The sequence below is a fragment of the Aspergillus brunneoviolaceus genome (assembly GCF_003184695.1).
Source record: "Aspergillus brunneoviolaceus CBS 621.78 unplaced genomic scaffold BO95scaffold_11, whole genome shotgun sequence".
In the NCBI taxonomy this organism is placed as follows: domain Eukaryota; kingdom Fungi; phylum Ascomycota; class Eurotiomycetes; order Eurotiales; family Aspergillaceae; genus Aspergillus; species Aspergillus brunneoviolaceus.
In genome coordinates, this window is record NW_020290741.1 from 333,262 (window position 1) to 357,389 (window position 24,128).

A 24,128-nucleotide genomic window follows, 5' to 3' on the forward strand; every position below is an offset into this window, starting at 1 on the left:
CCACGCCTTTGCCAATTACTGGTTCGTCGGTCAGAGGGGGCTGGAGTTGTTGGTCGAGATTGCCCAGGTCGTGCCTCCGCCGCTAGACGCGTGGTTGGAGTGGCCCAGAAGGGTGACAGGTCAGCAGTGTCATGTCGTCAGTTAGTTTCTGCCACATCATTAAGATAGGTGCTACAGCAAGTCTTGTACACCGCGAACATATTGAGCCCTGCCCAAGTAGGTCAGGGTCTTCTTTGGGAGAAGCCATCTTGTAGCTTGTAGTAACATTTTGGCTACAAGAAGGGTAACAAATAAATTCTTTATTTTGAATGGCTGACAGAACTCCTGTGAATACTGGCAGAACTGAGTAGAGAATTTGATAGCATTTATTGCCACTGTGTTTAGCTCGAGGTATGGTATAGCTAAGTTGTAGTGATTGATATGAGTTAACATAAACGGCGAAGACTTGTTATGAAAGTGGTTGAATTGGTTGTTGATGGTATGGGTAGGACTTTGAGTCGGGCTATGAGTAGGTGGGCAGCGGTACGCTGTAGCTGTTGGTGTTATTTGATGCGATTAGCCTACCTAGTAGGAAACATCACATGCCAAGTAGCTTACGCTGTTGCGGTATTTGTTGTTTGAAGTGTGCTAGAAGTCTAGTCTTACTAATTGTCGAGATACAATATGTGTGAACGGCTATTGTTCAGAAGTTTGGAGTCTGGACTGGATGGTAGCGAGTTCTGAAGAAAGCTTGAGTTATAATATTATGAGACTCGTGTGGTATTGACGGAAGGTGTTAAGACGCGTGGGGATGGTGGAGTTGGAGCCTAGTAGTTTTTACCAGCTTGTATCCCCGCACCAGAAAGCTATAGATCGGATGGCGCTAACCTAAACAGGGACGCTATACTTTTGTACCTAAGTAATTGGCCGTTACCGCAGAATACGGAGTAGACAATTCAGTAGTATTGTTCATGCGGTGTAACTTTATCGACCCATGATGCAAGTTCCTTGTGGTAGGAAGGAGGAGAATCTAAGTGACGCATCGCGAGTCTCTGAAAGTGGACGACACCTAGGCATAGTATGTGCAGATTGCATATCCTTGGTTTAGGCCTACCGATCGGAACCAGATATACTGACGGTCAACATAGGGCATACGACCCAGAGCTCAAAAGCATTACTTGCATTGGTGATTTTGTTTCAGTCCAGCTTCGCTCAGCGCAACAAGTCATCACATCATATTCACTTTGGCTAAGGTATTATGTAGCTAACGATCAAACAGTGTGTCCTACTGAAGTGTAGATTCCCACCCAACACCTGGCTGCGTCCTTACCGACCGAACCCAAACCAGCCGCGTCGCCCGCCCTTCTTTTCTTCTGTAGTCGCTTCTTCTTCTTGGGCCTGCGGCGTCACCTGAGCTACCGAGCTTTGACGAGGGTAGTCAATGTAGTTCCAGGCCACATCCAAGAACAAAGGCTTAACAGGAACTGGCTGAATCTGCAGCGGAAACGGAACGACATTCTTCAGGTCAATGGCATCGCCGGAGAATTCATGCAACCGCTCAATCACTGGACGCTGAGTAGTCGACCTCGCTTGCGCTTCGACGGAAAGCTTCTCAACAGTGACAAGGCCTCGGTATTGAGCCACCAAGCCTCGCAGAGTTGACCCCAAGGTGGAAATCTGGGTGTGTGAGATGTCCAGCTTCGGCGGACCCTCCGCGTTGATCGAGGACTGGAGAGACTCCGCAGATCCCGTGGTAAGAGACAAGGCTTGCGAAAACAGGGCAAGGGCATTGGTAGGTTTCCCGAGAATGCCATGCGAGCGCCCAATGGTCAAGCATCTGTGATTTAGAAAGGTCAGTAATTGCTTATGGTTTTCAGTAGATATAACAAGTTACCTCAAAGCGCGGAAGTAGCTCCGCTTGGCGTCTAGCTCGCGAACGAACGTCGAGTCTGCCGCAACTCCAGGTAACTCCAGAATAAAATCGATACTCTGCAAGGTGGAGTCATATAGCACGACTCTCTCACGCAGTCGCCCAAGTTTCTTGCCAATCGTTTCCTCCACTTTCCCAGAGCCCTTAGCATTCTTGAACTGCTTGGCGGGGCCTGCTTCAAAGGAGATACCATCATGCTCTCCGCACAAGACGCGATTACGTCCAATTCTCCATCCCACCAAACCGTAATTCACTGCCGTACGTGTAATTTGTAGCGCCTGCATCCTCTTATCGCTAGGATCGACGCCCTCGGCTGCTAGGTCATCAATTGCAGTCTTTGTGGCATCGACTGCATCCTGACTCGCAATGATTACACTGTCATATGCAGCGGCCTTGTCCTTTGGGGAAGCAGACTGGCCGGCGCTCTCTGATAGCCAAGCGGCAAGACGGGACTCCGCTGCAGCCGCAGATGCGAGAGCCTGAGAGATAGTGGCATCTTCGAGTGCGACCGTCCGCGATCTCCAGGTGATGGTTTCAGGAAGTTGCTGTACCTCCCCCTCGGCAGTCCTCCGTGTTCCAGAGGCCTCCTCTTTCAAGCAATTAGGATCGACCTTCTCAACTTCAGATCTGATGGTCGCATCGGAAGGAAAATAGCTGATTGCCAAGGACGGGAGAGGCTTAGACCGAGGGAGTTTCATCTGATATGCAGCGTATCTGAGACTGGGATCGACAGTTCCAGAGAGCAGGTCACGGAAAGCATCCTTCTTAACCTGCTGGCCTAGAGCCACGTAGATGACTCGGGCAATAGCATAATCTCGAAGACACTGTTCCCACTTGCGCTTCTCCAGGAACATCGCTCCCGAGAGGGATGCCAAGTATGCGCGTGCCTCTAGCACATCAACATCAGTGGCCCCCGAAGTTGCCTGATCCTCCAGAATTGTGACCAAGTGGTTCGCATGGGTGGTAGCTCGGTTTAGTCGTGCAATGATGTGACTCCGAGCAGCACCAGCGATCCCCTTGGCGGACGGATCTGCTGAATGCGCGGTCTTCTCGTGCATCGCTTGCGCCCATGCTCGTTCAGCGCTGGTGAGTAAGATGTGGACGTATCTGCGAAAGGGAGAACCCAGATCTGAGTTAGTGGACTGTTGTGACAATACCAAGGAACAAGGTCGAGGAAAAAAACCTACTCCACATTCTTGCTCACATCCTCTGCACTAATGGCAGGTTTGGCAGTGTACTTCCGGCCTTTGGGGGTTGTCTGTCCAAGCCGCTTCTGAAGCTTGTGCAGCTTCCGGCTTGTGTATGCATGGTAAGCATTATAATTTCCAGTGAGAAGAGTCTCCTCCCGGTGAGCAAAGATGAAGTCGGTAATGTCCATCTTCCTGGTGATTCTATCGATTATCGATTATCGATTGATTGACCGAGGTATTGCCAGGTGGTGGTGCTGTTCCCACCCGAGCAGTTGCGGGTTGATGTGGTCAAGTCTCGGCCAAACAATCGGCCGGCTGATTTTGCGGGTGTTGCTTTTGCAGCATCCAACCTCCAAGCTTGTTGCTACACCTCAAAATTTCCTTCCGCAGCCACCACCGACCCCTCCCCAGACACCAAACCTCCCCCGTCCGCCGGAATATACCTGAAGCTCGAAGGTTAACGCTTCCAATCTCACATTTCCCCCCCTTGCAGCCTGGTGTGCTGGCTAGTAGCACATCTTCGGCAATTGGCATAGTCTTTCTTCGGCGTGGTACGACTGGTCTCCCTTCGCAGCGCCTCAGCCCATGCTCGATTGGCTGTCCGACCGAAATCTAACTCGTTGTTTCCAGCCCAGGAACCCGATATGTTATGTATAGCAGTCAATCACCGGTGATAATAGGGTTAGACGCCGCAATTTTTCGAGGTGATGCTGGAACGAGCGGCGGGATGTCTTGAAAACGCGGGACGACGTTTCTTTCGAGATTCAAATGGTGCCATTCGAAGCCGAAGATCGTTTTATACCAGTCTTGTGCAATACCCTGCGACCAACCTGGAGTTTCATCATGGCTCTTCGACCATCCAGTCGCCGCAAAGACCTGTGCCGAACGATTTGAACGCCACTCCGCAACTCAACGATACACGAACGCCACCCCCAGTACTCGATTTCTTGTATCCGCTTCCGACCCAGCAATTTGCAGTTTCCTGCCTCTATCGTGTCCAAAAACGGCTCGTCCCGCGTCGAAGGAGAAGGACGGCCCCTTGCTTGACGAGGCGAGCCTACACATCGCAAGCTGAGGACCTTGAAGAAGAGGGGACAAGGAGACCCGATACCTCGCAAGCTGAGGATTTTGAAGAAGATGAGTCAGGGAGAACTCATACATCACAAGCCGAGGATCTTGAAGAAGAGGAGGACTTTTTCGACGCGGCGCAAAGTGGTCAAAGTCCTGGTCTGAAAGCAAAGAAGAAAGCTTCAGATAGGTTCCTCGACCCCGCTACTCTAGAGGAATATGAGGCCTACGATGGTGCATGGTCTCGTTATGTCGCTGCTGGTCATCCTACACAAGTCAATGCGGCTCTCATAGCGTTCCTTAGGGATTCAAACAGGCATGTGGATCATAAACGTGCTAGAAGAGTGTTAAATTGGATTCCTCTTGAGTCACGGTCCGAAGAAGACTACTTGAACATAGTCAAATCAGCTCTAGCCACCAACAAACTGCCAGAGGCGGAAGATCTCTGCGCAGAAGCCATACGTTATGGCATTGGCATGAAATGTTGGGCTTTTCTTCTGGTTCATTATGCGAGTTCCTCGCAGTGGGATTGGGTACAGGCATTCTGGGACCTCGGGTCATCATTCGCGGAGAACGACCGCGCTCAAACGTGGAGCGCTCTCGTTTCGAATTTGAATATGTCTACTCTTGAGGACCCCATGACTGGCTTGGCAGACTATATACAAGAGCAGACAGAGAGCACGTCGCTACATGATCTTGCTCGCTTTTTGCTCGACAACGCTTGTACCAGCCAAGCATTCGTCGAACAATCTTCGGTCGATGGTATTTTGCTAGTTTTGCAAAAATACAACAATCTTGGCATGCTCAAGCCTGCACATTATATCAAACTTCTCAACACAATTCGGACAACCGAGAACCGACAGATATTTGTCCGCTCTATCGTGATATATCGGAACTTTCGTTGGAGGATGGATGGCCACGCTCCTTCAGCCAAACTTTTGGGCCATTTGGTGAGGCGCCTTGCCTCTTTCGAGATCACGGCTGGGCTTTTGTACTTTCTTGATGAGTTCACCCATTTTTATGGAAAGCCAACCTTGGACGCTTATAAGCACGCGCTCGTTGCTTTCTCCAAAGTTGGTGACGTTGACAACGTCAATGATATTTTTGACAAAATGGTATCCCACCATGGCAGGCCCCAAAGCCGAAGGCTGGTGACTCCTCTTCTTTACGTGCATGCACGAGTCGGTAACGTGCGAGAAACGTTGCGTCAATTCTATCGCATCCCTGAGGAATTCGGTCTTCGCCCAAATACAGTCTGCTGGAATGTTCTGCTTACAGCCTACGCCAACGCTGAGGACTTGAGTGGATGTTTCAAACTCTTAAGGGATATGTTTGACCAGGGCACGGAACCGAGTTCGCATACTTTCGGTATTGTGATGGGTCTCTGTGCCAACCGGGGCGATGTCCAGGGTGTCCGTGACTTGCTCGAGTTAGCAAAACAAAATCACGTACAGATAACGGCTCCCTTGATCGATACTATTGTGGAAGCGCACTGCCAGAACCAAGAGTTTGAGGAGGCGGAGTGGGTTGCGCAGACGTGCCTTGGGTTGGACGTTACAGGTTCGCGTGTCAGAATGTGGAACGTCCTACTGTGGAACTACGCTTTCAGAATGGACTTGGAGGCGATTTCTCGAATTCGCTCGCTCATGGATGAAGCCACATTGCTCCCAGATAGCATGACCTATGCCGCTCTCATGCTGAGTCTAGTTCTCATTGGCCAAACAGAGAATGCTCGTCGCATTCTGAGAAAGCTTCATCGCAACAATCGCGTATATGCCACCGAATTTCACTACGCAATCATCCTGTATGGGTACGTGAAGAAGAGGAACCGAGATATGGTACATGTGATTTTCAATGAGATCCAGGAGCGATTCGGAGAGGCTGGTCTTGCTTCAAGGCTCCTTGTTCTCAAGAGCCAACTGCGCCGAGATTTGCAATTAATCACCGCTGGTGGCGGTGGCGCTGCCGGCGCATATACTCGCTTGGAAAACGCAGAGAAGTTCCTTAAGGAGACCATCTCAGAGTTCCACACTAACAAGACAGCAACAAAGGCTCCTGTACTGGGCGCTGGCAGAATGTCTGCCAAACAGGCGTTCCCTACCGCATACTACGAACACATGATGAATGCCTATGGAAGGCGCGGAGCTGCTGGGCGAGCTCGAGAATTATTCCACGAGTTCATCCAGAGTCAACGAACATCACCTGACGATGACGCTCTCGAATTAGCCCCAGTTCGCCTACTAACAGCGCTGATGCTTGCTCATATCAGAGGCAATGAACCTGAAATGGTCGAAGAATACTGGAACATAGTTTTCCCACGCGCCATCAAGATGGCTAGTCGACCGAATATTGAGGCATGGTTGTCCAGTCCCAGCAATTCCGACAGCGCACCGCTTCCGTCTCACAAGGAGCTCGTCGTCAGCTCCGAAGCCCACAGTGAATATAATGCGGACGAGACCAATGCTGACGCAGCAGAGACTGCGGGCTTCTCCATCCTTTCTGCTCATCGCTTCATGCTTTCTCGGGCTCTTTCGTTGTTCATGCGTTCTCTGGCTTACCGAGCCGAGGTTCGGAGAATACCTCAAGTCATCTTGGAAGTCGAAAGTGCAGGTTTCGCTTTAACCACCTACAACTGGTCTACTTACGTCCAGATGCTTGCATCCTCATCCGAGCCGTCGGATCAACTCGAGGCATTCACCATGTTCGAGCATCGATTCATGCCTAACTTCCCTGGATGGAAATATCTGCGCCGAGGATTTGGTCTCAAGCCGCACGGTGTACCCTCTACCATCGATGTTGTGGAGACAGGCCGTCCCAAACCCCCACACCTGCTTGGTAGAGAAGGTCGACGGTACTGGAGCAAGATTCAGCCAGACTTCATGCAGCCTACTTATGTATCAATGGTATACCTGGCTGCTGCCTTGAAGGCGTTCCGAGAAAGAAGTGTCAACGATGGACCCGCGGAAATTCAAGCTCTATATGATCTTGCGCCGAAGACAGTCGATGCGGTTGCTGAAATCCCTTACCTTCGTGACAAGTTCCAAGGTGTTCTGCTCCGTGGTCGCGCACTACGAACCGACACTCCAGCCAACGAGCGTGATGAGTTCGTATGGACAGGAGGTATTCTGGGAGCAGGCGGTCTCACGAGGACTTTCTCCAGAGAACATGAGCCAGTGGATGAGGAACTTGCTGATGATACGGCGACTACGGAAGGTGACGAGCAGGCCGAAGAAGCTGCAGACTTTGAAGAGGCTATCCCGGATATTGAGGAGTTCCGAAGCCTCTTCATGAGAACACTGGAGAAGTCGGATGAGTATGACATTGAAGTTGAAGCCCGCCTGAACAGGAGACGCAAGGCAACAGGTACCAAAGAGGAGCTAGGGGACGATGAACGGAACCAGTCTGTTCGTGAGGAAGATCTCTACGAAGAAGATGAGCTCGACGAAGAAGCTCCTGCAGATGCTTCAGAGGAAGCTTCTGTAGATGTCTCTAAGCAGCTTCCGGATGATTTCCCAACCGAAGACTTCTTCCAGGAGCAACCGGATGAGCCGCCATCCGACGACTTTTTCCAGGAGCAACCAGATGAGTTTCCCCCCGAAGACTTCCTCGAGGACAATCACGAGGAGACCGAACGGGAAGCTCAAATGGGAACGGCACGGACAAGCCCGGAAAAGGATTCCGGAGAAACTCAGCAGGAGGCACCAGAGGAAGCCTCTGGAGAGGTCCCAGCGAGGCTTCAGGAAGAGTTGCCGGTGAAGATTCGGGCTGAGCCTCTGCCGTCGGAAGATCTCTTTGAAGTTCATCACGACGAAACCCTATCCAAGACTCAGAGGAGTGCTCAACCAGTGAGTCCCGCACAGGACACGGGAAAACCCCAGGAGGAGGATCAAGTCCGAGTCGTTCAAGAGTCTCGTGATGGAGTCCAGGAGGGTCCACCAGGAGACCACGGAGAGAATTTTGAGAAGGCACAGGAAGAGATCCAGGAGGAGGCTCATGAAGAAGCCCAGCAAAGTGTTGGAGTGAGGAACCCCGAAGAGAAAGACGGCCGGAAGTCTCAGGAAACAAGTGGTCAAGAGCCCCAGGAAGAGGACCGACAATAAGTTAGGCCAGGTGTGTAGGATATAGGGGTATTACGGTGTACATATAAGAACATTCTCCTTGTATATTATTCATACAGACTTGTACAAGACTTTGCGGCTCAGCGTTTTCTATATAATTGTATTCACATGATTGTCACCCATCCAATTTGCTTTTGCAAAAAGACGAGAAGGAAGATCTTGAATCATCTGTTATGTAGGTAACTAGTTAATTAGTTGATTAGCTGAGTTAGTGACTGGTTTATGCACTTCGTAGAAGCTGACTCAGCAATACAATCATAATTCACCTATGCAAGGCACGCTTTACGCGTTCCGTCGCAGGACGCGCTCTAATACTACCCGATTTAGATGTCGCGTTTGAATCCGAAAGAACGGTTTCTCCGCCAACCCACCCTTCCATCAAGATCAAGCAAAAATCACCATTCGCATCCCCGCGCTTGCACTTTGACCCCAGAGATAGAGGTCCCCCATTTTCTTGCTACTTCATTTCCACTTCGATTATTTTGAGATACCCTTTTCGTTATTAGCAAGAATCTGTCTGTCATGGAGGGACAATTCGATGATGCCGCACAGGATCGTGTGCGTGCCGCTGTCGAATTTCTCGATCCAAGTAAGCCAATATGACCTTTGATCCTTTCGGCGTACAGCGTACTGATTGCTTGACATTGCAGGTGATGCTAGAGCACGCAGGTCTGTTGGCCTCTGACTACCATAGCAAACTGCCATGCTTTGCGGTAATAAGGGTCTAACTTGGAATTAGTTATCGAGCCGATATCTTGTTGATGCTGAACAGAGGGCTACGGCGGTTAATAGTGAGTTGTGGTTATCTGTATACTTCAGGCGACTTAGCCTAATCACTATGCTATGGTTGTAGGTCAGCATTGATGAGATTCGAGCACATAGCCGTGAGATGGCTGATGGGTAGGATGCGCCCGCCCTCTACTTCACCCGAATCACATTGGCTGATAAATTACAGTCTTCTCACATCTCCCTACGAATACACCGATGCCTTCGAGAGGGCCTTGAAAGATATCATTAAGACACTGCCCAACCGACCGTCGAGAGAAACTGCAGACGATGTGGTATGGCGATTCCGACCTCGAGGACCGCTTGCGCAGCAGGGATTAACAATGTCTAGCATTATCACTGTGGCTTCGTTGGCGCCTTTGGAGAATTTTCCTGCAACCCTAGAACCCTCGGCTCCTCACATCTGAACCGGATGATATCGTTGGAGGGAATTGTGACTAAATGCTCCTTGGTCCGACCGAAAGTTATTCAGAGTGTACATTGGAGTGAGCGCACCAAGAAGTTCCTCACCAGGAAATATGTCGACGCGACAATGACTGCGAGTGGAGCAACTAGCATGAGTGTTTACCCCCAAGAGGACGATGAGAAGAACCCAGTACGTTTTTACATGAAATGTGGCTAGAGAACCAATTCTGACATTGTCCGATTTTCCTCAGTTGACCACGGAATACGGCTACTCGACCTACATGGACCACCAGACTATTTCGATTCAGGAAATGCCTGAACGGGCACCGGCCGGCCAACTTCCGCGCAGTGTGGATGTGATCTTGGACGATGACTTGGTCGATCGAGCCAAACCCGGAGACAGAATTCAGCTTGTCGGCACTTACCGTACTCTGGGTAACCGAAACGCATCTTCCACATCCGCCACTTTTCGCACGCTCGTATTAGCCAACAACATCATCCAGCTGGCATCTAAATCAGGCGGTGGCATCGCGCAAACTACCATCACCGATACCGACATTCGAAACATCAACAAGGTCGCTAAGAAGAAGAGCGTGTTTGAGTTGCTATCTCAGTCCCTCGCGCCCAGTATTCACGGCCATGACTACATCAAGAAGGCGATCTTGCTTATGCTGCTTGGTGGCATGGAGAAGAATTTGGACAATGGAACTCACTTGCGTGGTGATATCAACATCCTCATGGTCGGTGATCCGTCTACTGCCAAATCACAGCTCCTTCGCTTTGTTCTGAATACCGCACCGCTTGCTATTGCAACCACGGGTCGAGGATCTTCTGGAGTCGGTCTTACTGCTGCTGTCACTTCCGACAAGGAGACTGGTGAGCGCAGACTTGAGGCCGGTGCTATGGTTCTTGGTGACCGTGGTGTTGTCTGTATTGACGAGTTCGACAAGATGAGTGATGTTGATCGTGTGGCTATTCACGAAGTGATGGAACAGCAAACAGTCACAATCGCAAAGGCTGGTATCCATACGAGTCTGAACGCTCGATGCAGTGTCCTGGCTGCCGCCAATCCTATCTACGGTCAATACGACCCTCACAAGGACCCGCATAAGAACATCGCTTTGCCCGATTCTCTCTTGTCGCGTTTTGATTTGCTTTTTGTTGTGACGGACGACATCGAAGACGCTAAGGACCGAATGGTTTCCGAACACGTCCTTCGTATGCACCGCTACCGCCAGCCTGGCGCTGAGGAGGGTGCACCGGTTCGTGAACAACAGCATCAGACCCTTGGTGTCGGTCTAGAGGACAACCAGGATTCAAGCCATCCCACTGATGTCTACGAGAAATTCAATGTCATGCTACATGCTGGCATGGCCAACCAGCGGAGCAAGAACAAGAACGTCGAGATCCTGAGCATTCCCTTCATCAAGAAGTATGTTCAATACGCGAAGACTCGTGTCAAGCCCGTGTTGACCAAGGGAGCTGCCGACCACATTGTATCGACTTACTCGGCGCTGAGAAACGACGATTTGGCCGGCAACCAGCGCAGAACGTCTCCCATCACCGCTCGTACTCTCGAAACCCTTATTCGTTTGTCCACAGCCCATGCCAAATCGCGCCTCTCGAACAGAGTGGAAGAACGCGATGCCAAGGTCGCAGAATCGATCCTGCGATTTGCCATGTTCAAGGAAGTGCTTGAAGACGAGCGCCGGAAGAGGAGAAAGGTCACTACTTTTGACGAGGACTCGGAAAGCGATGACTCCGATTCTGAGAGTGATGAAGATACCACTGCACAGACTGCAAGCGCGACCCCCCGATCTACCAGACGGGGCGGGATGAGAACTCGCGGTGCCAATGGTGTCTCGACCATAACCGAGGACACCGAGATGGATGCGGAGGGAGATAACGTGTCTGAGGATGGGGATGGCCTGTACAACTCCAGTCCCCGTGGCCAGCGGCTTCGCTCCAGCCGGACTCAGCCCGAGTCGCAAAGCCAGTCTCAGATGTCGGTAGCATCGTCCCGTCCGGCGTCGCAGCTGGTCGAGTCTCAGACGGACACCTCGCAGTCGCAGACCGCCAGCCTTTCGTCTCAGCCTATCCAGCCTGCCCGTCTGACGGTCTTTCGCCAGGCTCTGGGCCCGCTGATGGGCACCCGCTTGTTTACCCACGGAGACACCGCTGACGTGGAGGAGCTTATTGGCGCGGTCAATACCGCTATTCGCAGTGCTCCCTCACTTGGCGAGGGCCACGTCTTCCAGCGTCCGGAGGCCCTGCAGGCCCTGCGGGCTATGAATGAGAGAAACGAATTGATGTAAGTCCCAACTGACCCCCTATGCTTCACTGTCAAATCATAGGACTAGATCTCTAACCACGAATACAGGTACCTTGAGGATGATGAAACTGTTTACAGAATTTAATGAGCTATTCGGTTGAGGATCTTTTCGGCATAGAATCTGGGGTGTTCTGTTGTTGTTGTCACGAAATCAAGCAGGGTTGTATGTGCATGGTATTTTTTGTTACACGACGACTTTGTTCTACATAATCGACATTTGGAGAAAGATATGGCGTTCTTCGGAGTAACTTCGGTTGTGTTGCTGAGAATTTGAAGTAGTCTATGTATCATCGAAGTGATAATACAGCTATATTTGATTATGTGTATAGCCTATCTAGTGGTATCCTACCTTTCTCTCAATCGAGCACTCCACATAATAGATCACACCAGCCCTAAACCTATTCCGCCTTAGTGTACAAGAATTCCAGGTGTAGTAGACAACGCAGTGCCTATATCCAGGATCCACACACCAACGGACCATCAAGATTGTCACTATGCACGTACCTATATCCAGTCCCTTTTCTAGCTTTCGTCCTATCTATATCATTTCCTCTCTCACATCTCATCTGCTGAGAGACAATAAACAAGAATCCAAAGTTTTTACTTATTCACTCACTCTACTTTCAAGGTTTCAATCATTCCATCATCCTTCCTTGATGTCCAAATGGCAACATGAATACAAAGACATAGAGATATAACAGGGTATTAAAAGGAAGAGTAGAGGGGGTGGGGTTGGGGTGAAGAGGGAAGGAATATGGCGATAGAATAGAAGAAGAATAGAAGAGAGGCCACACGCACACGCACACACACACAGGAAGAAGAAAGTCTACATCAAGACAATAGGACTTATGGCGCTGGAGAGACGGAGGATGATGGGGAGGGGACCCGCGGGGTATAATTTAACAAACATGTGCGATTGGGCTTAGGGATTTCTCAGCTGCAGAATTAAGCCTGACACCCTTGCTTTATTTGCAGTATATTCCTTTACACTTTTGAGAGATTCGCTTTCATTTTATATCGACCGGAGTACTGCTTCTCATTGGTAAGGAATCTTCGGATGAAAAAGATGGAGTGCGCAGTACACCCTCGCGGATTTGTGCCTGGGTCAATGGCGAGAGCCCGCGAGTGATTGTTTTGGTGCTTTTCTTCTTGCGCTGCTGCTGCTGCTGTTGGTGATGTTGCGCGTGATCTAGGTGGGCGATTGGGCTCAGGCTGCCTCGGCGCGGCCGGCCGCTGATCGACGATCGCGATGGTGGCCGCTCGTCCGTGTCCACGGGAGTAGTGCTCCGGGATGGGGTTCGGGAGTGTGATTCGGAGCGGGGGCCCCGTCGCGCGGGCGATTTGGACTCGAGACCGTGTTTCGAGGAGATACTGGAGTGGTGGTGGTGGTGACGGGGTTGGAGCCCGGGTTCTGCGGATCGGCCGAGCGTTGCTGCGGCGAGTCGGCGACGCTGGGAGGTCTTCCAACCGGATCCAAGCCACCAGAACCAGCCGCGGTCCTGCTGGGCGATCTGACGCTCTTTCTGGAGCAGCTTCTGACGCAATTGAGCGCGCCGCTCGTTCTCTTTCTCCCAGAAATCGGTGCGATAATCGTCCCAGTTCTCGCGGAATTCGGGAGAGAACGATTTGGGGAGGAGGAGCAGTCGGATGTAGTCACCCCCTGGGCTTAGATCTTCCTGCACAAGGCCCGACTCTGTGTCCTGCCCGTAATACTGCTGATAGTGCTGCCGACTACCGCGTTTCTCGGACACAGGGCGCTCGATATAGTGAAAATCCCCAACGGGAGAAGGGGAGAAGGGGTCGATGAACGGAAAGAGGAAGGAGATGTATGAGAACAACTCCTGCCACCAGGGACCTCGAATGACGATGATTTTGGTATTCATGGTGCGGAGGCCACGGTTGGCCACGGCGAGCCAGCGCCGCGGCCACCGCACCCCGCGCTCCCATTGTCCTGTTCCCCAGACCAGCAAGGCAGTGACCACGCCTCCGAGTAGAGCGACCTTCTCGCCCATCTCGACCACCCAGTAGACCGATCCGCCCACCCCGCGGCCATCCTCGCGGGGCCGGAGGAAGAGCGCGTAGGCGAAATAGGTAATCCAGATGGCCAGCAACAGCAGGAAAAAGGTGTTCTGCCTTCGACGTTCACGCAGGGCTAGATATTGGGCTCGCAAAGAGCTTTCCAGTATAAGGAGATTAAGGTATATCTGGGGTGGGGATGAAGGCAGGTTCGAGTATGCGTCGGGCGTGGCCGGGCGTGGCGGGGAAGAGGAAGAGGCATCATCGGATGTCGGAGTCCCATTGTATGGGGCGGCCACAGAAGTCGACGAGTCGGACGATTGTGTCGCTGAAGAGCCTTTGACAAGCTGATCGAGGCTGGCGGAAGCCATGACGTCCTCGAAGCACGCAGTAAAATGCAAGAGGGAGATAACCCAGCTGCAGATGGGGAGGAAGATCGGAGGATCCCTTGTGGAAGTAAGTACAGTATGTACAGTACAGCACAGGGCAGCGAGATTCAGGCGCGCGCGCGGGTCAGATGAAACGAAAAGGTGCCAAAAACAGAAACAGGAAAAGAAATGGCCTTTGCGGCCCTACTCTATCTCATCGCATGAACGAGAAAGGACCGAGTTCTGGGGGAGGGGAAGATATGGAGATGGAGATGGAGATGGCTGGGAGGGTAAGACTGGGAAGAAATGGGAAGCAAGCAAGCAATCAATCAATCCATTCATTCATTAACATCAATCGTCATCTGCCAAATTGTTGGCCGTTGAGGCTCCACCACAACCACCTCCTCCATCTTTTTCTCCATCTCACTTCAACAACAACTCACTCCACTTCTCGATAAACCTGAATTAATTCTTATCAAGATTACCTTTAGTACCTGACTAGCTAAGTCGTGTACAATGGTCTTATTATAGCAAAACCTACTCACCTACTCACTCTCTTCGTCATCTTCTGCGGGCTCGAACTGCTTAACTCCATCCGAGTCGGAATTATCGGTCTTTGGCGTCGCCTCAACCATTTTCTTTTCTTTGCCTCCACCTGTCATCAACTCATCAGCCACCCCTGGCCAACCTATATTTCCGTCATCTTCCCTCCTCCGCTCTTTTTCGACACATACGCGCGAGTGACAGAGATATTTCCTCTGTCACTCTATCTCTCTGAGCGACAAGGTGTATACCGCGCGGCTTTCTTGCCTCCCCCTCCAGGCCTCCACGTTGCAATCCTGGACTCCCCGCAATACCCCTCGCATCTACTTTGCACCTACCCTTGTCGCATCCAGGCGATCGACATCCTCAATGGCCTCCGAACAAATCAACTCGTCCAAGAACGAGTACAATGAATCCGGCCCCCAACGCAGGGACGGCACTCCTCATGCTGCTCTCGGAGCAAGCGCAACCCCTGCACCCTCCGGTTGGTTTCCTTTGGGCTACCGGGAGGGCTTCAGCCAATGGGTAGGTTCCTCATCGCAGCAACAAAAGTGATTTTCTAGTGTTTATGCTTTTGTGGCAAGGGTCACTGAACCGCAATTGTATCTCTACAGTGGGCGTCATTACCGGCTGCCACAACCGAACACAAAGTCCTCTCCTACCTACCCTATCTTCAGCACCAACCCCCGACACACCTCCAAACCGGAAAGACCAGCACAGTCCCCAACGGCGGATCGGGGAGTCTTCAGTCCGCCGATCACACTGAGGAGGGCGATGTCACTATCAATTCCACCAACGATCCGTATGGCCCGCGACGGTGGCGCTCAAGCATGGTGGAGCTCAGCGGCAAGAATCGAGCTTTGAACGAGTTTTCTGTCGAGCGTGTAGGTGAGGAGGTAGACCAGCATTTGGTCATGGTTCACGGCTATGGAGCCGGCCTGGGCTTCTTCTACAAGAATTTTGAACCCCTCAGCCGATTGAAAGGCTGGCAGCTCCACGCGCTGGACCTCCTAGGCATGGGCCGCAGTACACGCCCACCGTTCCGCATCAAAGCCAAGGAGCGAGAAGAGGCCATCAAAGAAGCAGAGGCGTGGTTTGTGGACGCCTTGGAAGAATGGCGCGTCAAGCGCAAGATTGACCGCTTCACCCTCATGGGCCACAGTCTGGGAGGCTACATGGCAGTGGCCTACGCTCTCAAGTACCCAGGCCGTCTGAACAAACTGATTCTCGCCTCACCCGTGGGCATTCCCGAAGACCCCTACGCAGTGAAGGCAGAAATGCCCGAGTCCTCGACGGTGGCGAACGAGCTCACGCAGAATCAGCGCACTATCGCCGAATCCGCCTCCTCGGTCGCGGCCGGGGAAATCCAGAAGGGAGACAACAACATCCTCCTCAGAGGTGCTCCTCCCGATTCCCCAGACCGCCCTCCTCGCCGGTTGGTTCCGAAATGGTTCGCCTATCTCTGGGATGCCAACATCTCCCCCTTCAGCCTGGTGCGGTGGGCGGGACCCCTCGGCCCGCGCCTGGTCTCCGGGTGGACCTCTCGCCGCTTCTCGCATCTCCCGGCAGACGAAGCCAAGGCCTTGCACGACTACTCTTACTCGATCTTCAGCCTCCGTGGTAGTGGTGAATACGCCCTATCTTACATCCTGGCGCCCGGTGCATTCGCCCGCAGCCCGTTGATCCGTCGCATTCAGGGCGTCGGCCGGCAATACATCGAGCAGAACCCATCCCCCGCCTCCACCCTCTTGGACTCTACCAAGGCCGCAGCAGCATCTGAAGCCGCTGTCCCCTCGTCCTCGTCACAATCCCCCTCGGCCAAGCGCGAAAACGGCCTCCCCGTGGTGTTCATGTATGGAGACCACGACTGGATGGACGTTAAGGGTGGCATCGCCGCCAAAGCCAAGTTAGACGAGGAAAAGGAGCGGGCCCTCCGGAATGCGACGCCGGAAGAGCGCGAGGCGGACAATGGCTCTGCCAAGGTGGTGATCATCAAGAACTCCGGGCATCATGTCTACCTCGATGGGTGGGAGGAGTTCAACCGGGTGGTCCTGGCTGAGATGGAAGAGGTAGAACGCAAGGAGAGAGCGAAAAGAGATTAAGCTTTTCTAGTTGTTCGTGTGTGTGATTGCTCGGCTTTGGGTGGGGTTTTCCCTGGGAGTGAAGAAGTCATAAGGAGTTTGGATCCATTTGCAGCGGTGGGTGCGCTTGATTGATCAGAAGCGTTGTCGATTCCATGTTGTTTTTGTCCATATACTATAACTTATACTACACTATACATTGTCTATGATCTGAAGATAAGGATAATCATCACTTACAATCTGATTTGTTATGGCGGATTGAAGCTAAGTGAAAGAAGCTTTCATGTATGCATGTCACGAAGTTAGTAGACTAGTAGAGTGCGCAGGCTAATCGACTAGGACAAATGACACAAAATTTTCCCTAGCATCCAACCTAAAACATCGTATGGCTCCAAGACTATGGATTTGGGCCCTTTATGACCGAGTAGTCACTCTGAATGCAACGTACCGAACAATTCCTACAACAAGCCAGACCAGAGCTTCAAGGCTGCAGGAACTGAACGCCCGAGTTCGGTCCGGATATACTTCTTCGGCGGTACCGCAGGCCCGTGGAGTAATGCACCATCGATTTGCCCGGTGGCCGGGGGGACCGCTGCCCTCCTTCGACGGGGGTCACGGTTCCGCTGCTGTTGGAGCTAGCCTTGCTCGCCGCGGTGGGTCGTGCGACGAAGTAGCCGCCACCACCACCGCCACCTGGTCCGGGGGGGGCATCGAGAACTGCACTGGAGGAGTGGCTCTCAGCCGAGAGTGCTGTCTCTGGGAAAGAGGGTAGCTGGTGGATGGTTGATGATGAGGACGGAGACAGAGCTCTGAGGCCGCGGGGGGGCTCGGACTGTGCTGCTGCTGCTGCTGCTGCTACGCTGGGTTCCGGCCGACTGGACAGGGACAAGAACAAAGAGCTGGTCGATAGCTTGGAGACTTGGAGCGAGGAGGTGGTTGCTGAGCGGTGGTGATGGCGGCGATGTCGGCCGCCGTGGTGCGGCGGTGGTGGGTGCTGCTCCTGCGATGGGCGTCGTTGGCGCCAGAATGATGATGATGATGATGATAGTTCCACGAGCTCCGAGGTGCTGCTGTTGCTGCGGAGGGTTAGGGGTTGCGAGGGGAGCTCGAGGCGTTGGTTGATGGAGAGCCAGGCTCGCTCGTCTTCGCCGTCGGGGTCGTCGGATCTGTTTGTGTTGGTATGGGTGTCATCTCCGAGGAAGCCGTTCGGGGTTGTTGTTGGGGAGTGCGTGCCTGCGATATGGTGGTATCTGGAGGTACTGGGTGGTGGTGGGGGTGAGCGCCAGCCGCCGAGACCTTCGAAGTCCCGGCCGGAGTCGCCGCTGATGAGGCCTAGGAGGCCCGTTGCTGCTGCTGTAGAGGCAGGGGCGTGTCCGTTGCGTTGGGAGGGCTCCTTGCACAGGTGGGTGGGCGGGATGTTGCTGTCTTGTTGGTCGTCGGAGGAGGTGGAGGCGCTGTTGGTCCGGGTGGCGTGGTTAGGACGTTTATTGCTCTGGGCGCGTGCAAGTGAGTGTGCCAGGTGATGGCTGTGATGATTGTAGGCATGATGATGTTGGTGCTGGTGAGACGTCAAGGTGGGTGGTGGAGGCCTCGTTGCGCCATGGTCTATGGAGAGTCTTTTGGGGGTCGAAGAGGCGGGCGTCGAGGGCTCCGATGCAGATAGATTCAGCAACGAGATGTTTGTTGCTGTCGGGATCACGAAGAAGTTGGCGATGATTGCGAAGCATAGCTCCAGGTAGATGATGAGAAGTCTGAGGATGAGCGCTAGCAGCGAGAGACTGATCGTGATCCAAGCGGAGATGACGAGGGGGATCGAGATGATGACTAAGAAGGGAAGTGTGAGCAGAACGGACAAAGAGGTCGACATGAAGACGGTGGGTACTGTAGAACAAGTCTTGTGCTTGATTTGAGCGGATATGATTCATGAGCTGGGATACATATAGACCAGCACTGTATCAGAAGCAAGGCCAGAAGCGACCTTTGGATCTTTTCACCATGATCTGATTTGAAGAGCAGATGGTTGTTATACAACGGATGGATGGATCCATGATCTTCTGGTGGATTTCTACTTCGGGATAGTCAAATTCCCCGAGATTGCGGAGAACTGCATGTGATACCGGCTGCCCCAGGCATGGAAGATTTGACACCTAATACAGCACTGCTGTGGCAATTGGCCCATAGCCTGTGATTTTAGGCTTAAATATTTCAGGGAGAGAAAGAAAGAAGTACCTGGATTATTAAATCCTAGCAAATACATGAAGTATAGCAGTAGCTAGTGCGCTACCTGTTCTGGTTCTGATGAACCCGATACTGTTACGTCACTGCAACAACATCCTCATCCTCGTACTGTAAATACCGCCCATCATCTCCGATTTCCGTCTTCCCTAGTCTCTCTACCTGCTACTCGCCACCTTCACCATCTTATTGTTGTGTAAATGTCAGACACAAAGCACAATGACGAGTTTCCGTGGTACTTGGGTGTTTACGACGCTCATTGCCATCCCACCGATACGATGTCGTCAATTGAAACGATTCCACAAATGAAAGCAACGACCTTGACGGTCATGGCTACCCGGGGAGAAGATCAAGATTTGGTTCTCGAAACTGCGATGTCGTTGAGCAAAAATGAAATTGATCCGACAGGCACAAAACCACCGCCTGTGCTGCCATGCTTTGGCTGGCATCCGTGGTTCTCGCACCAGATTTTCGACGACGTTACAGACTCTGCAGAACCTGACAGTTCTCCGCGGGACGATCGAAAGGCACAACACTACAAGAAAGTCCTTACACCGGCACCGGAAGATGAGTTTATCGCCTCCTTGCCGGACCCCAAGCCGCTTTCGCAGCTGGTCGCAGACACGCGCTCACGCCTAGAGGCTTATCCCAGCTCCCTTGTGGGCGAAATCGGCCTTGATCGCGCATTTCGGCTGCCCAATGCGTGGACCCAAGACGACCAGCTGAAGCGGGACGAGACAGTGACGCCCGGTTCACGTGAGGGCAGGACTCTCAGCCCTCATCGGGTGCAGCTGAGCCACCAGAAGGCTGTCCTTGAAGCGCAGTTACGTCTTGCCGGGGAGCTAGGTCGACCGGTTTCTGTGCACAGTGTTCAAGCACATGGGGCGGTCTTTGATCTGTTCAAGAAGCTTTGGTCCGGCCATGAGAAGAAATTGGTCTCAAGGCGGGAGAGACATCGTCGGCAGAACGAATGGAATTCCTCTGCTGAGAGTGATGAAGAAGAAAATCAGAAGCAATCGGACTCGGCGCAAGCAAACGAGCGACCGCTTCCTTTTCCACCCCGGATCTGCATGCACTCGTATTCGGGACCTGTGGACCCGTTGAAGCAATTTTTGCATCCATCGAATCCCTCCGTCGTCTACTTCTCGTTTTCCGCAGTCATTAATTTCAGCAACCCTTCATCTCAGAAGGTAATGAACGTTATCAAGGCTCTGCCCGACGATAGAATCCTCATTGAAAGCGATTTGCACACCGCCGGACCACAGATGGACGAGCTATTAGAGCAGATCAGCCGGCAGATTTGCGAGCTTCGTGGTTGGGCTTTGGAACAGGGAGTTCAGCAATTTGCAAACAATTGGAAACGCTTCATTTACGGTTAGAATGAGCTCAATTAGAGAGCAATAGAGATGCATGGCTAGAGCATGATTTTTTTTATCGTATCAGTTTGTTGAAAGAAGCATTTGTTGGGGGTGGAATGAATTGATAAGGGCCCATTTGATCCAGGCAGTGAGCCAGTCACACACAGTTGATAGGGCTGCTTGATAAGGGAGTCATTCAAATTTGACACTAAAAGGTTATCCCGGTGGGTCGGCTTGATTCCTTCCACAGTCACCGGAAGAAAGCCGTCTTCCTGGACCAGTATGTTGCGTGTAGACAAGGGGAAGGATGGGAATAAATTCCATTCTTCTCTTGACCAGTGGAATGGGCCATGGAAGTTCAATCTGATCTCACCCCGCCTAATATTCCATGCGGATTCTGGAAACTACATGATACAGTAAGGCACTAGCCGTGGCCTTTTCTCCGCACGTGCCACGTGACTCCCCCAGACCCGGCCTCGTTCCTGCCCCACATTCCACTTGCAACTCTCTCGCTTTCCCGCTTGTTGTCGGCGTGTCTCCCTCTTCAGTGACCTCTTCCTCTTCCTCTTCCTCTTCCTTTTCCACCTCTCCCTCTCTCCTCTCTTCACCACTCCTTCAATCCTCTCCTTGGTTCCTTGATCTCTCATAGCCTTGATTACGAAGACTGAATCATGCCATAATCTCCGTCTTCTGCTCTCGTGCATCTGATTATGCATGACGAAGTAACGAGTCTCCGGACCTGGAATCTATATCGATGCTTCGGCTATGTCCTCCGCAGCGCATAGCAGTCCACCCCCCGGGAATGGCGTGACTAAGCGCAAGTCAGGTATGTACTCGCTCTGGCTCATCATCTGCGCTTCTTAAATACTCGGATCCTCATCAATGTCTGTCTGCGCCAGGCTCTGCCGCCTGCATTCACTGTCATCGGCGCAAAGTTCGCTGTGATGCTCGGCTCGTCGGGTTGCCTTGCTCCAATTGCCGCTCCGCGGGAAAGTCAGACTGCCGCATTCATGAGAAAAAGAAACGCTTAGCTACACGCTCAATCTTGAACCCTGTACCTATTCGCTGTCGTCCACCTCCTGCTTTTGAACCTACGCACAAACCATCAAATCTTGCTTCTCCTGCTGCTCCGCCAAATGCTTTCACAACTGCCTTCCGCAACGTTCAACCGGACGTTGTGGCAGCTGCCACTTCCCTCGTCAATGTCCATGCGCTCCATCGTACAACCAATGACCATGTTGATCACCAACAACAGCATCACTGTTCTTCACCAACTTCCGATGCCCAGACATACCATCACCCAACGGAATCGGAGATCTCCATAGACCAGGACTCGCATGCGGATTTGGAAAGACGATTGGTGAAACTGATCGACGAGGAAGAATCAGGCAGTCGAGAAATCCGTCGGGGTGTGCGAGCGATCTATGTCGGTCACGAGCTGTCCAACATGTCTTTTTTGATCCGCCAACAGCGAGACGAAGTCGACGACGTGTACCACTTTGCTGGAAACGAAATACCTCGGCGCCAACTGAGAACAGGCCACGATCAACTTTTGATGGATGCTGTCACCTTACCTGAACCGGCTCTGGCAGATGAACTGGTTCAGGCTTACTTTGACCACGTCAACCCAGGGTATCCCATCATAGATGAGGATCTCTTCATGACACAGTACCGGAATCGGGACCCTGCCGACCCGCCGCCAATCCTGCTTCTACAAGCAATACTTCTAGTCGGAGCACACGTAGCTCGGCAAAAGGTCGAGCGTGATGCACTGAAAGAGATCTTCTTTCGTCGAGCTAAATGGTTATTCGATAGTCGTGTCGAGCGAAACCGCGACATCATGATTCAGGCCGCTCTACTTTTGACTTGGCACTCTGATAGCCCTGACGATGATGTCTCAGCTAACGCTCATTACTGGGTTGGCGTAGCTGCTAGGATTGCCACAGGACTTGGGATGCATCGAAATCCTGTGTCAAGCCGATTTGTTTCACGAGACCGCCGTATGTGGAGGAGGCTTTGGCATATCCTAGTCCAATTTGATGTCATGGTATCTCTCTCATATGGACGCCCACAAGCTATGTAAGTGGTCCAGAAGTCTTCCACTTGATGCCCAGGACTGACAGTCTCCTTTAGTAATCTTGAGGACTCCGATGTGTCTTCGTTAACACTTTCAGACTTTCAAGGATGTGGACGTGGGGTTCAAACAGACTTTGTGATTCATTTTTCGGAACTCTGCACAATGATATCTTACATTGTTCGCAATCGTTTCGGACTGAGAGTCAACCCAGAGCGTCGCAAAGCGGTGTTGCAAGAGGCCGACGAGAGCCTAGCTAATTGGTCCTTGAAGCTTCCAGACAAATTACGCTTACGAGCATCTGACATGGATCCATGGTCTGCTATGCTTCATTTGACCTATAACAACTTCCTCATTTTACTACATCGACCCCATCCAAGAGCCTCTGCATATTCGGATGACTACGGACCACACGATGCTGAAATCTGTAGCGCAGCTGCAGGTGTCATAGCCTCGATTTTTGAAGAACTTCGTCTCCATGATCGCTTGAAGATTCTCTGGTACTCCGCTGTTCATACCCTTTTCACGGCAATGATACAAGTGCGAGTGGAGCTTCGCTTCTCAAATCCTGTCCTAGCGATTAATGCCCTTCGTCGCTTTGATTCAGCTTCTTATTCGCTTCGTGAACTGGCAGGATACTGGTCACATGCCACCACTATCTTACGGTTGTTCGAAGATTCCAAGCGCCTTCAGGAGGATCTTCGCTTGGCTACAACTGAAAGACCCCGTGGTTTCAGCAATTCCCAAGAACGGGAGAAGATTGTGGCCCATACTTCATCCTCTAGCTCTTCCACAAGCACAATAGCTACACACACTCGACAACAGCAGGAGGAACAGCCTGTCTCCTACGAAGTTCCGACTCCAGAGTCGACACACATTCCAAACTCCACTACCTCTGCGGGCCTTCAACAGAATCACGCGATCGATCACTGGATGCCAGCCGCAAACATGGCTCCGGTAGAGACTCTGGACGCCCCCCGCGAATCTCTCGATTGGCGGCAGCTGTTCTCTTTCGCTGACATGGACCAACCCGTCCTTCCGATGGCCATGGAAGGTCTTCCTGAATTGGAAGATGAGTGGCGTCAAATTTACTGGCAGGAGACACCACTGTCGGATCTCTTGCATGATGGGGGCTGGATGCACGGCTGACATTTGCATTGCACTTGTATTTATGGCGTACTCGTCATTGCCACATATCATTGGTCTTGAAGCTACCCGGATATTCCTTGAGAACATGGACTGTGCGCGAACGATAATGACTTGATGACCCTCTCATTGCTTTGTCCCGGCTTTTCATTGATATTTAGCACCATCGATGTCGAGAAACATCGGTGACCTTTCTGCATTTATCATACATAGCCTCCCTAACATGGAATTGTCATAAACCAGTATACCAAAAATTAGCCCCAATCAGCTTGTTGTGCCGCGAAAGCGCTAAAGGACAGCGATGTCCAAGCTTGATTCTATCTGCCAACACTAAGATCCACCGCCCGAAAGCATGTGCCCATACAAATAAGCTAAGAATAGCAGATGAATATAGGTGTAGACGAGACAACTCGACGAAGACAGATAAATACAAATGATCCCAGATCGAAGGGACCAGCATACCCGGACCTACTGGGTCATGCAAAACAGCCTCTTTTAC

General features: G+C 51.9%; 8 protein-coding genes across 8 annotated transcripts; 5 read left to right on the plus strand and 3 right to left on the minus strand.

The window, feature by feature from the left end:
* Positions 1-1,196: 1,196 nt before the first annotated feature.
* Positions 1,197-3,384, minus strand: BO95DRAFT_439798 (signal recognition particle subunit SRP68). The gene is made up of 3 exons (XM_025585804.1): positions 3,097-3,384; positions 1,874-3,016; positions 1,197-1,816 (listed from the first exon to the last, which is right to left on the minus strand). The coding sequence occupies exons 1-3, from the start codon at positions 3,285-3,287 to the stop codon at positions 1,306-1,308; spliced, it is 1,845 nt and encodes a 614-aa protein (XP_025445603.1). The 5' UTR covers positions 3,288-3,384; the 3' UTR covers positions 1,197-1,305.
* A 161-nt stretch (positions 3,385-3,545) lies between these two features.
* On the plus strand, positions 3,546-8,267 carry BO95DRAFT_407080 (putative translation regulator (Cya5); the record flags this gene model as incomplete). The annotated part of the gene is made up of 3 exons (XM_025584058.1): positions 3,546-4,311; positions 4,381-7,646; positions 8,130-8,267. Exons 1-3 carry the CDS (start codon positions 3,807-3,809, stop codon positions 8,265-8,267), a joined length of 3,909 nt encoding a protein of 1,302 aa, XP_025445604.1. The 5' UTR covers positions 3,546-3,806.
* A 400-nt stretch (positions 8,268-8,667) lies between these two features.
* On the plus strand, positions 8,668-12,149 carry BO95DRAFT_479723 (MCM DNA helicase complex subunit MCM3). Its single transcript, XM_025590123.1, has 8 exons — positions 8,668-8,874; positions 8,936-8,954; positions 9,025-9,076; positions 9,139-9,185; positions 9,241-9,346; positions 9,403-9,666; positions 9,728-11,787; positions 11,857-12,149. The coding sequence occupies exons 1-8, from the start codon at positions 8,808-8,810 to the stop codon at positions 11,891-11,893; spliced, it is 2,652 nt and encodes an 883-aa protein (XP_025445605.1). The 5' UTR covers positions 8,668-8,807; the 3' UTR covers positions 11,894-12,149.
* A 511-nt stretch (positions 12,150-12,660) lies between these two features.
* On the minus strand, positions 12,661-14,479 carry BO95DRAFT_26534 (Spo7-like protein). Its single transcript, XM_025581542.1, has one exon. The coding sequence runs from the start codon at positions 14,193-14,195 to the stop codon at positions 12,816-12,818; it is 1,380 nt and encodes a 459-aa protein (XP_025445606.1). The 5' UTR covers positions 14,196-14,479; the 3' UTR covers positions 12,661-12,815.
* A 148-nt stretch (positions 14,480-14,627) lies between these two features.
* BO95DRAFT_439802 (putative alpha/beta hydrolase) lies at positions 14,628-17,030 on the plus strand. Its single transcript, XM_025585805.1, has 2 exons — positions 14,628-15,260; positions 15,350-17,030. Exons 1-2 carry the CDS (start codon positions 15,105-15,107, stop codon positions 16,835-16,837), a joined length of 1,644 nt encoding a protein of 547 aa, XP_025445607.1. The 5' UTR covers positions 14,628-15,104; the 3' UTR covers positions 16,838-17,030.
* BO95DRAFT_439803 (uncharacterized protein) lies at positions 16,981-18,830 on the minus strand. Its single transcript, XM_025585806.1, has one exon. The coding sequence runs from the start codon at positions 18,681-18,683 to the stop codon at positions 17,298-17,300; it is 1,386 nt and encodes a 461-aa protein (XP_025445608.1). The 5' UTR covers positions 18,684-18,830; the 3' UTR covers positions 16,981-17,297.
* A 328-nt stretch (positions 18,831-19,158) lies between these two features.
* Positions 19,159-20,518, plus strand: BO95DRAFT_439805 (TatD family hydrolase). Its single transcript, XM_025585807.1, has one exon. It carries the CDS (start codon positions 19,252-19,254, stop codon positions 20,428-20,430), a length of 1,179 nt encoding a protein of 392 aa, XP_025445609.1. The 5' UTR covers positions 19,159-19,251; the 3' UTR covers positions 20,431-20,518.
* A 433-nt stretch (positions 20,519-20,951) lies between these two features.
* Positions 20,952-23,908, plus strand: BO95DRAFT_471321 (acetamidase regulatory protein). The gene is made up of 3 exons (XM_025589584.1): positions 20,952-21,235; positions 21,309-22,488; positions 22,543-23,908. Exons 1-3 carry the CDS (start codon positions 21,175-21,177, stop codon positions 23,630-23,632), a joined length of 2,331 nt encoding a protein of 776 aa, XP_025445610.1. The 5' UTR covers positions 20,952-21,174; the 3' UTR covers positions 23,633-23,908.
* The last annotated feature ends 220 nt before the right edge of the window (positions 23,909-24,128 follow it).

Excerpts from the sequence above, each read along its gene's own strand:
- BO95DRAFT_471321 (XM_025589584.1), top strand. The coding sequence starts at position 21,175 with ATGTCCTCCGCAGCGCATAGCAGTCCACCCCCCGGGAATGGCGTGACT. Across the intron at positions 21,236-21,308 it reads CGTGACTAAGCGCAAGTCAG|GCTCTGCCGCCTGCATTCAC; the intron begins GTATGTACTCGC and ends TGTCTGCGCCAG. Across the intron at positions 22,489-22,542 it reads TATGGACGCCCACAAGCTAT|TAATCTTGAGGACTCCGATG; the intron begins GTAAGTGGTCCA and ends AGTCTCCTTTAG.
- BO95DRAFT_439803 (XM_025585806.1), bottom strand. The coding sequence starts at position 18,683 with ATGTCGACCTCTTTGTCCGTTCTGCTCACACTTCCCTTCTTAGTCATC.
- BO95DRAFT_439798 (XM_025585804.1), bottom strand. The coding sequence starts at position 3,287 with ATGGACATTACCGACTTCATCTTTGCTCACCGGGAGGAGACTCTTCTC. Across the intron at positions 3,017-3,096 it reads GATGTGAGCAAGAATGTGGA|ATACGTCCACATCTTACTCA; the intron begins GTAGGTTTTTTT and ends TCCCTTTCGCAG. Across the intron at positions 1,817-1,873 it reads AGCTACTTCCGCGCTTTGAG|ATGCTTGACCATTGGGCGCT; the intron begins GTAACTTGTTAT and ends TCTAAATCACAG.
- BO95DRAFT_439802 (XM_025585805.1), top strand. The coding sequence starts at position 15,105 with ATGGCCTCCGAACAAATCAACTCGTCCAAGAACGAGTACAATGAATCC. Across the intron at positions 15,261-15,349 it reads GGGAGGGCTTCAGCCAATGG|TGGGCGTCATTACCGGCTGC; the intron begins GTAGGTTCCTCA and ends GTATCTCTACAG.
- BO95DRAFT_479723 (XM_025590123.1), top strand. The coding sequence starts at position 8,808 with ATGGAGGGACAATTCGATGATGCCGCACAGGATCGTGTGCGTGCCGCT. Across the intron at positions 9,186-9,240 it reads AGCCGTGAGATGGCTGATGG|TCTTCTCACATCTCCCTACG; the intron begins GTAGGATGCGCC and ends GATAAATTACAG. Across the intron at positions 11,788-11,856 it reads AATGAGAGAAACGAATTGAT|GTACCTTGAGGATGATGAAA; the intron begins GTAAGTCCCAAC and ends CCACGAATACAG.
- BO95DRAFT_439805 (XM_025585807.1), top strand. The coding sequence starts at position 19,252 with ATGTCAGACACAAAGCACAATGACGAGTTTCCGTGGTACTTGGGTGTT.
- BO95DRAFT_26534 (XM_025581542.1), bottom strand. The coding sequence starts at position 14,195 with ATGGCTTCCGCCAGCCTCGATCAGCTTGTCAAAGGCTCTTCAGCGACA.